We start from the raw sequence: 13,654 nt of genomic DNA, 5'->3' as shown, positions 1-13,654 counted from the left end.
GGGTGCAAATGATTAAATATATAAACACTGCAAAATGGAAGTTGGCTTTCCTGAGATGAAACTAGTTCCCATAAAAAGGGAGAAATTGTAGGGTTAACTAGAGTCACCAATATGGGGAGCGGTGGGAAGAAAAGATACTAAATTAAGCAAGATACTGGCCTAAAGGACTTAAATGACCTTGAGGGTTCTTTCAACTCTAAAACCCTAAGATTCCAGGATTCCATGAAACTGTATGTGTGGCAAGCAAATGAGAGCCAAGCAATGAGTTGCTCCTAAGATTAGCATTCCCATCTGAAGCCCAGGCACAGGGCTGTGGACCAGGGCAACTGAATAGGGGTATAAAGCTGTCCCTCCACAGAGGTTTTACTAGGACTTGAAAGAAAATAAAGATCTCTAAGAACAGTGAGATTGGAGGATTTAACAAAAAAGTAAATATGGAAAAAGCATATCTTGAGAGGTTTCAGGCAATAGATGATATGCAATGCACATATTTTTTTTTTTGGTCCAAACTGTGCTCTAAGCAGGGCAAGAGAGAGACAAGTCATTCATTTTTTTGATTCCTCAATGCCCCACTCTTTAGGTGGTGCTATATTTATCTAAAATCTAGTTTTAGAACTCTGGTCAAGATGGAGGTATAGGTAAACATGGCTAGCCTCCTCTCACAAACACATAAAAATTACAACTAAAGTGTAGAACAACCATCATTCGGAACTGTCAGAAATTGGGTTGGATGGAAATCTGACAACTATGGAATTAAATCCACATCCATCCAGACTGATAGGAGGGGCAGAGATATGGAAATGTGGAATGGGCTGGTTCCACACACGTGTGTTGGATAAAAATCAGGAGGGATATCTCAGGAGTGCAGGATCACAGCCCCTTTTTGTCACTGTTCTTTATAACCTATCACGCACATGGGTGTTCCTTCTCAAAGGCTGTCCTGTCAGTGTCTCCACCTACCCACATTCAATAATCTGTTTCTCTCAACTGATGCCTTTGCCTCAAACCTCCCTGAGCAACAGGGAGAATACAGGCCATAATTCCCTCATCTTTCTACCATGAACACTTTCAAACTTCACCATCTACTCTCTAACACAGCACTCCCACTGCTTTTACTAGGGATGAATCATCTCTACTTCCATCAAAGTTCAATCTTTTAACCTGAGTTCTGAATCCCATCCTCTCTTGCTTTATCAAGAATCTCTCTTCCACTTTTCTTATATCATTAACCTCTCTTTCTCTCTCTGCTGGGCTCTTATTATTGCAGGGGTAACTAGAGTCACCAATAAACATATAAATATATTATATTATTTCTGATCCTAAAAACAGAAACAAAGAGACAAAGAACTTCCTAACATCACATCTCATTCCAGCTACTGCCTTGCATTGCATCTCAATTCCCCTTCACAGAACTTCTTAAAGAGTTGTGAATTGTCGCTTTCATTATTTTCTCACCTCACACTCATTCTTAACTCATACCACCTGAGGTTTTGTGCCCACTACTACTGGTTGGCAGTACACTGTGCTGCCAAATCTAATTATCACGTCTCTGTTCTTATTTCACTGGACTTCTCAGCAGCACAGTGGGCTTCTTGAGCAGCACTCAAAAAATATTTGAATATTCCCTCTATTTTTTAAGAAACATAATGTTTCAACAAGATTACAAGTGAAGATCAAGCTTCTTTCTTCATAGAAACAGGGATGTTTCATCCATACTGAAATCAATGGAAGCATTGTGTTAGAGTGCGGTAGAGTGTTGATAGACAAAGAGTTGCGAAAGATTGCACAGAAAATACAATCTTGATTATGTTCAAAAACAAGCAAAACTAATTGTATAATTGTATAGAGATTTCAGAAATCTATGAGGGAAGTATGAGGATGCTAAACATACAGTCCGGGTTGGTGATCACTTCTGGGGAGGCACGACAGGGGTAAGGACATGTCAGTAATTGTGTAGTATTTAAGTTGAATGGTGGGTTCTTAGGTGTTCATAGTGTTCATTTTGTTCTTATGCTTTAAATAAGAGAGTAGCTTAAACAAAGGGCAATCACAGTGGCCATGGAAGTAATGAACAGATTTTCACTACATTCAGGAGATTGAGTCAATTGTTGATATCAGGAAATGGGGGGAAAGAAAATTTAAGAATAATTTTTCGATTTTTGACTTGAGTATCTAGGATGATGGTAGTGTCATTTACTGAGATAGAAAAGAGTGAAACAGAAGTATTTTGGAAACATTTTGCTTTGGAGAAAATTGAAAAGTTTTTGGTTAGGCTAGATGAGGTTTAGGATGTCTGTTGCCATCTAAGTGAGGATAAGAAACAGGGAATTGGAAACACAAACCTGAAGCCTTGCAGAGGGTCCAGGGCTGAAACTATATGTTACCAAGACTTGGCTCATAAGGTAAAATAAAAACCAGAAATAGGATCAACGGAACAGAACGGAGAGCCCAGAAATATACCCACTTCTTTATGGTCAACTATTATTTGACAAAAGAGGCAAGAACATATAGTCCTGTAGTCAACAGATGGTGTTGGGAAACTTGGACAGATATATGCAAAAAAATGAAACTGGACCACCTTCTTATACCACACACTACAATAAACTCAAAATGGATTAAAAACTTAAATGTAAAACTTCAAACCGTAAAAATCCTAGAGAAAACATCAGCAGTAAGATCTCAGACATTTCTTATAGCAATATATTTTTATTATGTCTTCTCAGACAAGAGAAACTAAATAAAAAAATAAACAAATGGGACTATATCAAATTAAAAAGTATTTTCACAGAAAAGGAAACCATTAACAAAATGAAAAGACAACCCACTGAATATTTTCCAATGATACATCTGATAAGGGATTAATATCAAGAACTTATAAAACTCAACACCAAAAAACATATAATTAAAAATGGTCAAAGGGCCTGAATAGATACTTCTCCAAAGAGGATATACAGATGAACAATGGATGTATGCAAAAATGTTTAACATCACTATTCATCAGAGAAATGCAAATTAAAACTACAATGAGATTTTACCTCACCTGTCAGCATGGCTACCATTAATAAATCAACAAAGAACAAGTGCTGGTGAGAATGTAGGAAAAGGGAACCATTGTTGGCAGGAATGCAGATGGGTGTAGCCAGTGTGGAAAGAAAGCAGTGTGGAGTTACCCCCCAAAATGTAAAATGGAACTGCCTGATGACCCAGAGATTCCACTTCTGGGAATATATCTAAGGAAATCCGAAACACTGATTTGAAAGAATATATGCACACCTATGTTCACTGCAGTGTTATTTATAATAACCAAGAATTGGAAGCAGCCAAAATTCACATCAGTAGATGAGTGAATAAAGATGAGCATTTCATTGTGGTACATTCACACAATGAAATACTACTTGACTATAAAAAAAGGAGATCTTACCATTTGCAACAGCATGGATGGACATGGAAAGCATTATGCTAAGTGAAATAAGCCAGTCAGAGAAAGACAAGTACCATATGATTTTACTTGTATGTGGAATCTAATGAGCAAAATAAACAAATAAACAAAATAGAAACAGACTTGGAGATACAGAGAACAGACTGAAAGCTGTTAAGAGGGGAGGGGGGTTAGGGGACTGGGTGAAAAAGGTGAAGTGATTAAGCCAAAAAAAGGAAGACAAAAAAGCTCATAGACAGAAAACAGTATGGTAATTACCAGAGGAAAATTGGGGTGAGGGGAGGTAGAACAGCGTAAATGTGCATTAAGTAAAAGGAAAAAACCCTCAGGAATGTGAGATTTCCAAGAATTCAAGAGAATCATGTACTTCAAGGAGGAAATAGCTCTCTTCCCTTCTACAATAACCTTGGAGGCCATCTGTTCCAGATGGAGGAAAGCTAAAAGATTCCATTTGGACTTCACATTTCTTCTTGGTTCCTCTCCTCCAGGAATCTTTTCCTGGTGTTCCAGGATACACCCCTGAGTCTGAGGAGCTGACAAGTTATCACTGTGTCTCAGCACCTGGCATAGTTCCCGATACACACACATTCCCCACAGACCATCCAGAGAAGCATATTTTTTCCCCCACTAGTTTCTGCTTGGAGGGGGCTTCATGGAAAACATTTCTTCCTATTGGTGTGATCACCATCTTGTCAAATAATGAAGCTTAGGCGTTTACTTCTTTAGGGGTACATGTTGGATTTAAAGGGGACTAAAAGGAGAAAGAGGGTAGGGACTGACATGGGATCAGAAACATATCTTTCTAATGAAAATGGTTGTGTGTAAGTCTCTTTAGAAGGGTAAAGAGCTAGTCATTCTCATTTCCTCAAGCCCCAAGCAAAGAGGCACAAGTATGATACTTGCAAGTTTAGCGAGTTTAGTAGTCAGCAAACTATAGCTCATTGATCAGATCTGGCACATTCCCTGTTTTTGTATAGAGTGTGAACTAATAATAACAGTTTTCACATTTTCATTTTTTTAAGAAAGACAATTTTATTTTATTTATTTTTAGAGAAAGGAGAAGGGAGAGAGAAAGGCAAGGAGAGTTACACTGCTGTGTGAGAGATACATTGATCTGTTCCCTCTTGCACTCCCCCAACTGGACCTGGCCTGCAAGCCAGGCATGGGTCCTGACTGGGAATCGAACCAGCGACCTTTCAGTTTCCAGGCCAGCATTCAATCCACTGAGCCACCCCAGACAGGGAAGTAATAATGGTTTTTACATTTTTAAATGGTTGTAATAGAAAAATCAGAAGGAGAATCATTTTAGTAGCATGTGAAAATTATATAAAATTCAAATTTCAGTGTCCATAAATAAAGTTTTATTGAAACACAGCTTTGTCTAAGTTTTTATATATTGTCAGTGGCTGCTCGCACACTACAGTAGCAAATTTTAGTAGTTGAGACAGATTATATGGCCCACAGAGCCAAAATACTTACTATCTGGAGCTTTACAGAAAATGTTTGCTGACCTCTAAGCTAGATTATTATAAAATGCTTGCTAACCAAGATGGTAAAATAACCTCTAGTATTTCATTGTTCTTACGTGATCAATTTTGGCACTATTTTAAAGTTACAAATGAATGAAGGAACCGCCTAGCTTCTCAATGTGAGGAGGGGAGGCTGTAGCTGGTAACCCAGCATTTCCTCCTTCTTTGAGGATTTCTCACTAAACACCCAAGTCATCCCCACAATGAAGAATTGTGTCCTCCTTTACCTTTTCTATGGCACAAGCATAAGAACGTAACGCTTCCTTTAGTCATTGTCCACAGTAGAGTGTTAGCAAGACCAAAACTTGAAAATAAGATTTTTAAAAATGGTGAACAAACAGAAACACCAAATTGATAATATAGTTCTGAAGAATGGCTCATTCATCTTTATTCTGGAGTCTCTACCTGGGTGTTCTAAGTGGTCCCAGCACCTGAGGACATTCTCAAGCACGTCCGAACATCAGGCAACCCAAACTCAAGAGTGTTTCCCCACTAAAAGCAAAATATGGTTGCTCAGTTCCCAGTATGAAGCCTGCCTCTGGTGGAAACTGATTGTGGGACTGTCCTAAACACAGAAAGAGGTTTCTTTCTTCCTATCCCATACTTAGTGATCATTTAAAAAGTGTTTTTTATGAAGAGGACCGTAAATGGAGTTAAAATGAACAACATAGGAAAAGGCCATATGGAGTAAATATTGGCCTCATTTTCACCAACATGATATAAATAACTATGCCCAATTCACCAGTACACAACATATTGCTCTTAGTTTTGTTAGCAAAGGATCATTAAGTGTGAGTAACTAAAAAAAAAAAAGCTTACTAGTAATTTTTTTAAATGCCAAGTTACATATGAGTACACATTAAAGGGGTTTAAAGGAAGAAATGTTAAAAAAAGTTCACACCTTTTAGGTTTACATCAGTTGGTGTTTCATAAAGAAACTGATGACAAAAATAGTGGTAAGAAGCAAAAACCGTGCAGCAGCTCAGGGCGAGAGAAAAGAAAACCTACAACAACCCACAGAAAGATCAAACACTGAAAAGGGAGATTCAGACACTGAAAGGAAGCCAGCAGAGCTTTGTAACCAGGGTACACTCAGAGTATGGGTTTCCTTCTTTATGAATGCCTGAATTACCCTGAATAAACCGGCTTCCTTGGTTCAAATTCACAGCCATCCACAAGTTCTCAACCATAACAGTGAGTGCAGCCATTGTTATGATGGTGGTTTATTTTACAGAATACGAGAAAGTTACTGTCCTACTTTGAAGGGCTTTCAATTCAATGGATAAACTCTTAGAAAAGAAAACCTGTTTCACACATCTCCAAAGAGGCCATTGTCAAGAATTTGCCAGCCCAGTGTTTCCCTTGTTTATAGTTTATCCTGTGATATAACAAGTACTTCTCAGCCTATTTACTACCTTGAAGTTAAACATAAAATATGGCCCATTTTCAAGAATTTCATCTGCATTATGTATAAATAAAATCCAATCCATGAAGTACCTTTTAAAAATGCATTATTTTGACTATGTGTATAATAAAAGGATAAGAGTAAGGAGTAAGCTCTGAATTACAAAAATGGCAAGCATGTAAGCAGAGAGCAAGTGGCTCAACATGAAGAGATTTTTTTATAATGAAATGAGAGGAAATAAATTCTAATGTGTTGAATGAATTCATCTTTAAACTTTTTTCAAAAAGGGAAATGTAATCCATACAAGGAAAAGGGAAGAAATACAATTATCTTATAATTTGTATATCAGAAATTATAGTTTATTAATAGGTCCTTTGGGTGCTTGGACATCACTGAGGCATTACCGATAAGTTTCATCAACTACCAAAAGTAATTATTAGCTCACAGAAAATAAATATAACTTAATCACAAGACTACTTCATATGCACACACATCCACGAGTTTCACAAATAAGCATATACATTACAAAATCTCCAGATAATAAAGCGATGGATCATATGCTAATAACTTTTTCTCTGAGCCAAATTTATGCAAATTATGAAAAGTTCCATGCTATATCATGAAATGAGGGCTTTTGAATACTATATTCAGATGGTTATATCTTGTGTCTCCAAAGAATTGTTAATACTGGCATAATGTTCATATAAGCATTTTTTGCTTTAATAAAATATTTAATTATACTTCAGTAAAATTATCTTCCCATAATTACAAAGAAAGAAAAGTCTGTAGACTGAAAAATAGAGCTGATATCCTTTCCAAAGCTATGGTCAGTCTGTTGGCACTCATCTGAGCTGTGAGTTGAACCCTTGGGAAAAGCAATGCTGCAATATTTGGAGGAGACAGATGGCTGGATGTTACATTTTACTTTAAAATGTCATGTCTCCAGAGTCTTCCTTCTTTCAAGCCTTTAGCAGCTTATAAAGCCAAATTAATTTTTATAGAATACAAAAGGTAAAATATATTAAGGTTTAATTATGAAAGAATGAAATTAATTACTGCTTTTTATTCTGTGGTATGAGTGAGTTACTGAGATAGTAAGTGGAACAGAAATAGTAAGTATAGCCCTGGGTGGTATAGCTCAGTGGATTGAGCATGGGCCTGTGAAGCAAAGCATTGCGGTTCGATTCCCAGTCAGAGTACATGCCTGGCTTGCAGGCCAGGTCCCCAGTAGGGGTCATAGGAGAGGCAACCGTACACTGATGTTTCTGTCCCATTCTTTCTCCTTCCCTTCCCCTCTCTCTAAAAATAAATAAATAGAATATTTTGAAAAAGGAAATAGTAAGTATAATAGAAATAAGAGTTACAACCAAACATTACTGAGGTATAAGCTTGTAACCAACATGAAAATATGTGCCAAACAGGAGTAGGACTTAGCTAATGTTAAAAATTTCCTAGTAATATAAACATATCTCTCTGGACAGTTTCAGAATTTAAATTAGTGCAAAAATTGTTACTTAAGACAATCATACTTTTTGATTTAGTATCAGTACTTTAGAGATTCCATTCCAAGAAAATCGTTGTGCATCTTTCTCTTTCCCTCCTTTCTCCCCCCTCCCCACCAATCCTTTCTTTCTTTCTTTCTTTCTTTTTTTTTTTTTTGACACATACCTTCTTCTGGTGTTTGCATTCTCAATGATTCACTCCAGTCACTCCAACTACCTTTATACAGATGCAGCTTAGAGGAAACCTGAAATTCATATTCTGTAAACGGTTCCAGATCCAACAAATCATGTCTTCCTTTGGCATTTGTAGCATTAACCTTCAAACAGACAAGATTTTTAAAGATGAATACTAAAACGATATTAATTTAAAGAATTTTAACAAACAGGTAAATAAACTAGACCAGATAACCCTTTTTATTTTTTTGAATCTGTCATTCAATGAAAAGAAATATCACTGGCTGGCTTGCTGCGTGAACATGATGTTAATCCGAAGTAATAGTGTCTCAAAAACACCACCCAAAACTCCTGAGATTAAAAACCTACCTATATGAGTTCCAAGGGGGATCCTAAAACTAGATGAAAAAGGAGTGAAGGCTGAAAACTACCAATTTTGAAAAGGGTCTTGGAGAAGTTTCTACACTAGAGATTATTTTTTATTTGGTCGCAATTAAAATGTGATGCATATTTAGACATTTACATAGACACAGAACTGGGTTCAAATGGAACACTTTGATTATAAAAGAATAATTCAATTAAAAAAGTTTAATTACTATACCTCTCTTGAATATCAGCTTCTTGTGAAACTAACTGATCCTTTGCCATTATAAGACATTATATTTTACAAAAATACTGGAAGGAATTATAATTCTATATTTTTATTGTAAAAAAATGAATGCCTAACAATCAAAGTGTGGAGCTTTATTTTGAAATATTAAATTCTATATGAACTTTTATGGACATTCCCTAATATATCTCTTTCCAGTATATTAAAAAATTACTAAAATATAATATGGGACAGGGAATAGAAAAACAAGGAGAAATGAGCCCTTTACTGGAAATAAAATATAGAAAATTAATACTGGTTTATAGAAGGTTACGACTTAAAAAATTTCTAAATCAGTGATTAGAATTCAAGATATTTCTTAATAAATAGAGGTGCATGTGACTTTCTGGTGTATCTCAAGTATGTACTTTTGGGCATTATTCTTAAATTACCTATTTTGCTGGTCTGAAAAGACAGTCTGTGCAGCAACTCTAAGAAGCCCTGTCTGTGTCTCCCCTTCACTGGAAAGGCCATTACCATGTTCCAGGATCTGTTGTTATTGGGCCGATATCTGAGTCGATTAAGCAGCACCATCCCTTCATCTCTCCACCAAAGAGTGCATCTGCCCACAGAAGCATTTACAAAGTTGATTCTGACGTCCCATGGAGGAAGAGGCCTCACTGGTAACCAGGACAAACAAGAGAGTGTGATTCGAGCTCCACAATCAGGAACTGCCTTATACATAGACATGAGCTATAAAGAGTTGAACAAAAATTCATCTCCATGATCATGACCCCCAAAGTCGGAGACATAAACAAGAGAGAAGTCCCTGGCTTTTAGAAAGCCGAAAAAGTTTGATTTGTTTCTAAATTATTAAAAGAATTCCCCTTGCTTTTATCAAATAAACTACCACCAACAATAGTAGTAGTGTTGATTCCATTTAATCCAATGGTTAAGATTAAGAAAAAAAATGTGCCAAACCTGAGAGTTCCAATGGCTGAGAAGGCAAAAGTGGCTCGTGATGACCAGCCCCAAGAGAAGAAATGTTAGTAGAAAAGTCACAGGAAGGGACATAGGAACAGGGGAACAGAAGAAAAGAATTAGGGAGAAGAAGGTGGCTTACAGATGTCTCCGTAAAGAAATGGAGGGTAGGATGGGAGAAGTGTGATAGGAAAATGCACAGTAAATGCCTATGTTCAGACATATGGTTTGCAGTATGTATGCAAAGAGATGCTGTGGAAAGAGAGAAGAGAAACACACAGGGTGAGGCTGGAACTTCAGGCAGGCTGGAAACCCAGTACTACCTGGGATGGGTAGAATTTAGGAAGGCCTGAGATTGGTCTTTTGACTCAACTGGGCCAATTATATTTGCTCAGAAATGTGCTGGGACTGGTCATTCTGGCAACCAAGCTGAGAGTAGTGGAGGTAAGCATACTCAGAGAAAAATGCATATAAACCTTGATACATTTTATTTATACTTTGCACCAGCTCCTTTGGCCCAGCTCAAAAAAAAAATGGAGCAGCTACAGGGGTAAAAAGACACCTCTGCTATTAAGAACTACACTGAGCTGCTTGAATAGCTTCACAGGACCCTTCTTCTTTTAGTCAGATGATATTACTGGTAGCTGATGCTTTCATGGGATTTGAAGCTGGGAGCTCCTATTTGCCAATATAGAGAAAAATGTTGAATATCTCATTTTATACAACCATCTCTATGTAGCTCTAGGATCATGCACCTTTTACTTGCATCAAAGTAAATGTTTATCCTCTGTCAGTACCTGATGGTCACTTTCCACCAGTCACTGTCTCTTTTGAAACAATCACATATAGAACATTTAAGTGATATTTAAAATAACGTTCATGTGCCAAAGTGAAATAAAATGTACCTATATCCAAGAATGTGAATGTGATTGGGAATGAAGAAGCACTTCCAAGACTATTGACAGCAATAACCTTGGCTGTGTAACTGAATTCAGATGATTCAGGGATTAGGTTGATTCCAAGATCCAAATGGTCACAATAATCATTACATTGCTTCTGCCAAGTTAAATTTTTTGGTCCATTTAACCTGTAAATAAAAGGCAATTGTGTTTATCAAGGTACTTTATGTGCTTTTTTCTCCTTTTAGTCCAAAAGAACAAAATTTTCAAGTGCTTAAAATTCTAGACATATTTTTAAGGTCAGCCTTATTACTAGAAGGCACACAACAGAAGTATTTGTATTCTGTAGTCATAAATAGGACCATACTCCCCCCATCCCTTTTTCATTTTTTGGTAGGACTGAGATGTTTTTGGTATTCTATAAGTAAATATCCAAACCTCCACTGCCTGATTTCCCCAAATCCTGCCAGACATCTTGGCTCCTTAGGTCATATCCAAAGAGTCCATGGCCACTTAGGTACAGTATTTACTGCACAGAAGAGCCAGTTCCTAGAACAGAGCAGAACCCTGGTGCTCACTTAGGGTTCTTCCTTTCCCCCATCTGCTGCTCACTTAGGTAAGTGCAACCCAGCTGGCTCTTTGGATGGGATTATGGAGTCAATTATAGAATCTCCCAGACTCTCTCTCTCTGTGGGCTCCTAGGTCAAGCAAAAGTGGATTGAAAAGAAACACCTCCCAGACAAATGGAAAGCTCCCACGAGGAAGAGTGTGTTTTATATATCATGACCACAAGAGTCTGCAACTGCAAAAAAGGGAAGAGATATAATAGGGCCAGATTAGCCCTACGAGAGCAGGGAAGAACATCTATAACCTGGGCCTTGGACATCCTGAAGACAATGCTTGAGTTAGACCTCAGACCCAAGACATCAGTCCTCACCCTTTCAATGAATGAAGCAGTTTTAATTGATGAACACTAGAATTTTTTAAAGCATCTAATTATCAATTATCTACAGCTATCTATTGCTTTTTCTCACTGATAAAACTACAACTATTAGATATTTCTAAATGTCATCTTATAGAAGACCCACGAAAAAGCAGCAAACCCAGTCTCTCACTCACTGTAAAGTGTATGCAGTATATAGGTGGCTGTCTCGTCCTCTGTCCCAGGTGCAAGCCACTGTCCCACGTTCTCCCTTCTGTGTACAAGATACGTTTTGAGGCTGCTCCGGAACAACTTTAAAATAAAGAGCAAAATCAAATATTTTAAATGCCACACAAGTGATATTTCAATCATATTTTCATTATTTGTCAACAAGGTAACAATACTTTCTCTGTATGTCCCATTCCCAGAGTGGCTGATATTTATTTTAGGTCCCATCAAGTTCAAACTTGCCTGTGAGGCATGAATTTCTTCTACTAACAAGAGCAATCACAGTGGCTATGGACCAAATACTTACTATATGCCAAATCCTATGGTAAATGGTTTATGTGTGGTTTTTCTCAATTATACATCATAGCAGCTACATTATGTACATGCTATTATTATCCTCACTTTATTGAAGAGGAAACTAAGCCTCAGAGGTTAACTGTCTTGCCAAACATTGCAAAACTATGAAGTGCCAGAAGCAGGGCTCAGGCCCAGATGGGCTGCCTTGAGTCCGAGCCTTTTCCCACCATATTCTATTATTCTCCTGGGCAGGTGAACACCCAGTGCTAGCTAGCTCCATTACCCCGATGATAATGAGTTCACCTTTTCAGAATAAAGGCCACTCAAATATTAGAAACCTCCCATCCAAGTACTAATCAGGCCCGACCCTGCTTAGCTTCCAAGATCAGACAAGACTGGGTGAATTCAGGGTGGTATGTATGGCCATAGACCAAACTGGCTGAAACTAGTTCAGTAACCCTCGATACCAACCCTTCAGTCTTACACCAGTGTAGTGGAGCAGGGACTGCCTGGCTACTTAGGATTGGGAAGCAAATCTAAAATCTGCTTTATATTTAAACGGATTTTCAACCAACTTGCTCATTTCTAGCTTCACTTTTACTCTCACTCCCAGAAGTATAGGGTGTCATCAATTTCTGAGTCTTTCTGAGGTAGGAGCTTCTGCATGACCTCAGATGCATCTTGACTTTTCCCACAGCAGGGGCAGGCTAAGCCATTTATCACTGGTCCACCTTCCAAAATGTGGTTGGTGTATCTCCCCTCCCATTTTTTTACTCCTTTAGAGCTTGTGCCTCTAGAAAACTTTCTTTATTCCATCCTGGCCTTATTTCAGGGTGAATGAGAATAAATGTGTTTAAACCTCCATTTTTACCCTAACTCTTCATAGGGTCTTTTGATGACCAAATGAGACATAAAATACCTGATACTCTTACATAATGAAAAGTCCTCATCCTCCCCTTTACTTCTAAACATTGCAGAGATTCTGATTTTTAAACACCACAGCTTCGACCCACAGATCATCTTTCTCAATGTGAGTTCCCTGGACCAGGAAATCAAGTTGTCTACATCATCCCAGGACTGGGTTTTGGGAGATACCATCTGTCCCAGGGGAAATCAGACCTAATTCTCCTCAATACAAATGTATAGTAGCTTATTCCAAAAAAAAAAGGATAGAAATCAAAACCTCTAAAAATTAAAATAGTTTTTAATATAATAAATTGTTATGAGCATTATGATATTGTTTTTAAAACTTTTTACTTATTATGGGCAATGAAAAGTCTCAGAAACATAGCGTTCAGAAACAATGACAAAACATATATTAAAAAAACGAACAAAGAATCCATTGTCTTTCATTTTTTGCCTTGAACGTCTAGTTTGTGGATCAATCCTAGGAGGTCAAACTAAAGCATCGATTGCTTAGTTACTACACAGTCAGGATGAGCTCTGAGTAACAGAGCAGCACAAGCCCACAAAGGGGCAGGGAAGAAATGGTGAAAGGCTATTTAGCTGTTCTCCATTCTAAAGAACCAGCCATCACACACAGGACCTCTCAGGAACTGCAATGGCACTATGGATGGACAGCCACTTATCACAAAAAAGAAAATGGGTGGCTTACTGTTTTGCTAGATAGGATTAAGCTTGCTGCAATGGGTGAAACCAACATTCATTGTGTCTTTTCTTGGAATGACT

General features: G+C 37.6%; 1 protein-coding gene across 4 annotated transcripts in view; it reads right to left on the bottom strand.

Moving 5' to 3' along the window:
- The window catches only part of IL12RB2 (interleukin 12 receptor subunit beta 2), a 76,914-nt gene that overhangs the window by 47,048 nt on the left and 16,212 nt on the right, over positions 1–13,654 (bottom strand). For all 4 annotated transcript variants that reach the window (XR_008389703.1, XM_053655489.1, XM_053655490.1 and 1 more), the window contains exons 4-7: positions 11,638–11,752; positions 10,525–10,706; positions 9,176–9,318; positions 8,042–8,192 (exon numbers count right to left, since the gene is read on the bottom strand). Coding sequence is in view for 3 of the 4 variants with exons in the window: in XM_053655489.1 (XP_053511464.1) it covers positions 8,042–8,192; positions 9,176–9,318; positions 10,525–10,706; positions 11,638–11,752 (591 nt within the window). In the remaining variant the exon portion in view is untranslated. The remainder of the gene's footprint in view (positions 1–8,041; positions 8,193–9,175; positions 9,319–10,524; positions 10,707–11,637; positions 11,753–13,654) is intronic.

This window comes from Artibeus jamaicensis, unplaced genomic scaffold (genome assembly GCF_021234435.1).
Source record: "Artibeus jamaicensis isolate MK-2021 breed Jamaican fruit bat unplaced genomic scaffold, CSHL_Jam_final scaffold_1019, whole genome shotgun sequence".
In the NCBI taxonomy this organism is placed as follows: domain Eukaryota; kingdom Metazoa; phylum Chordata; class Mammalia; order Chiroptera; family Phyllostomidae; genus Artibeus; species Artibeus jamaicensis.
Note: the sequence above shows the minus strand (reverse complement) of the source record. Positions and strands in the feature narration are given on the sequence as shown.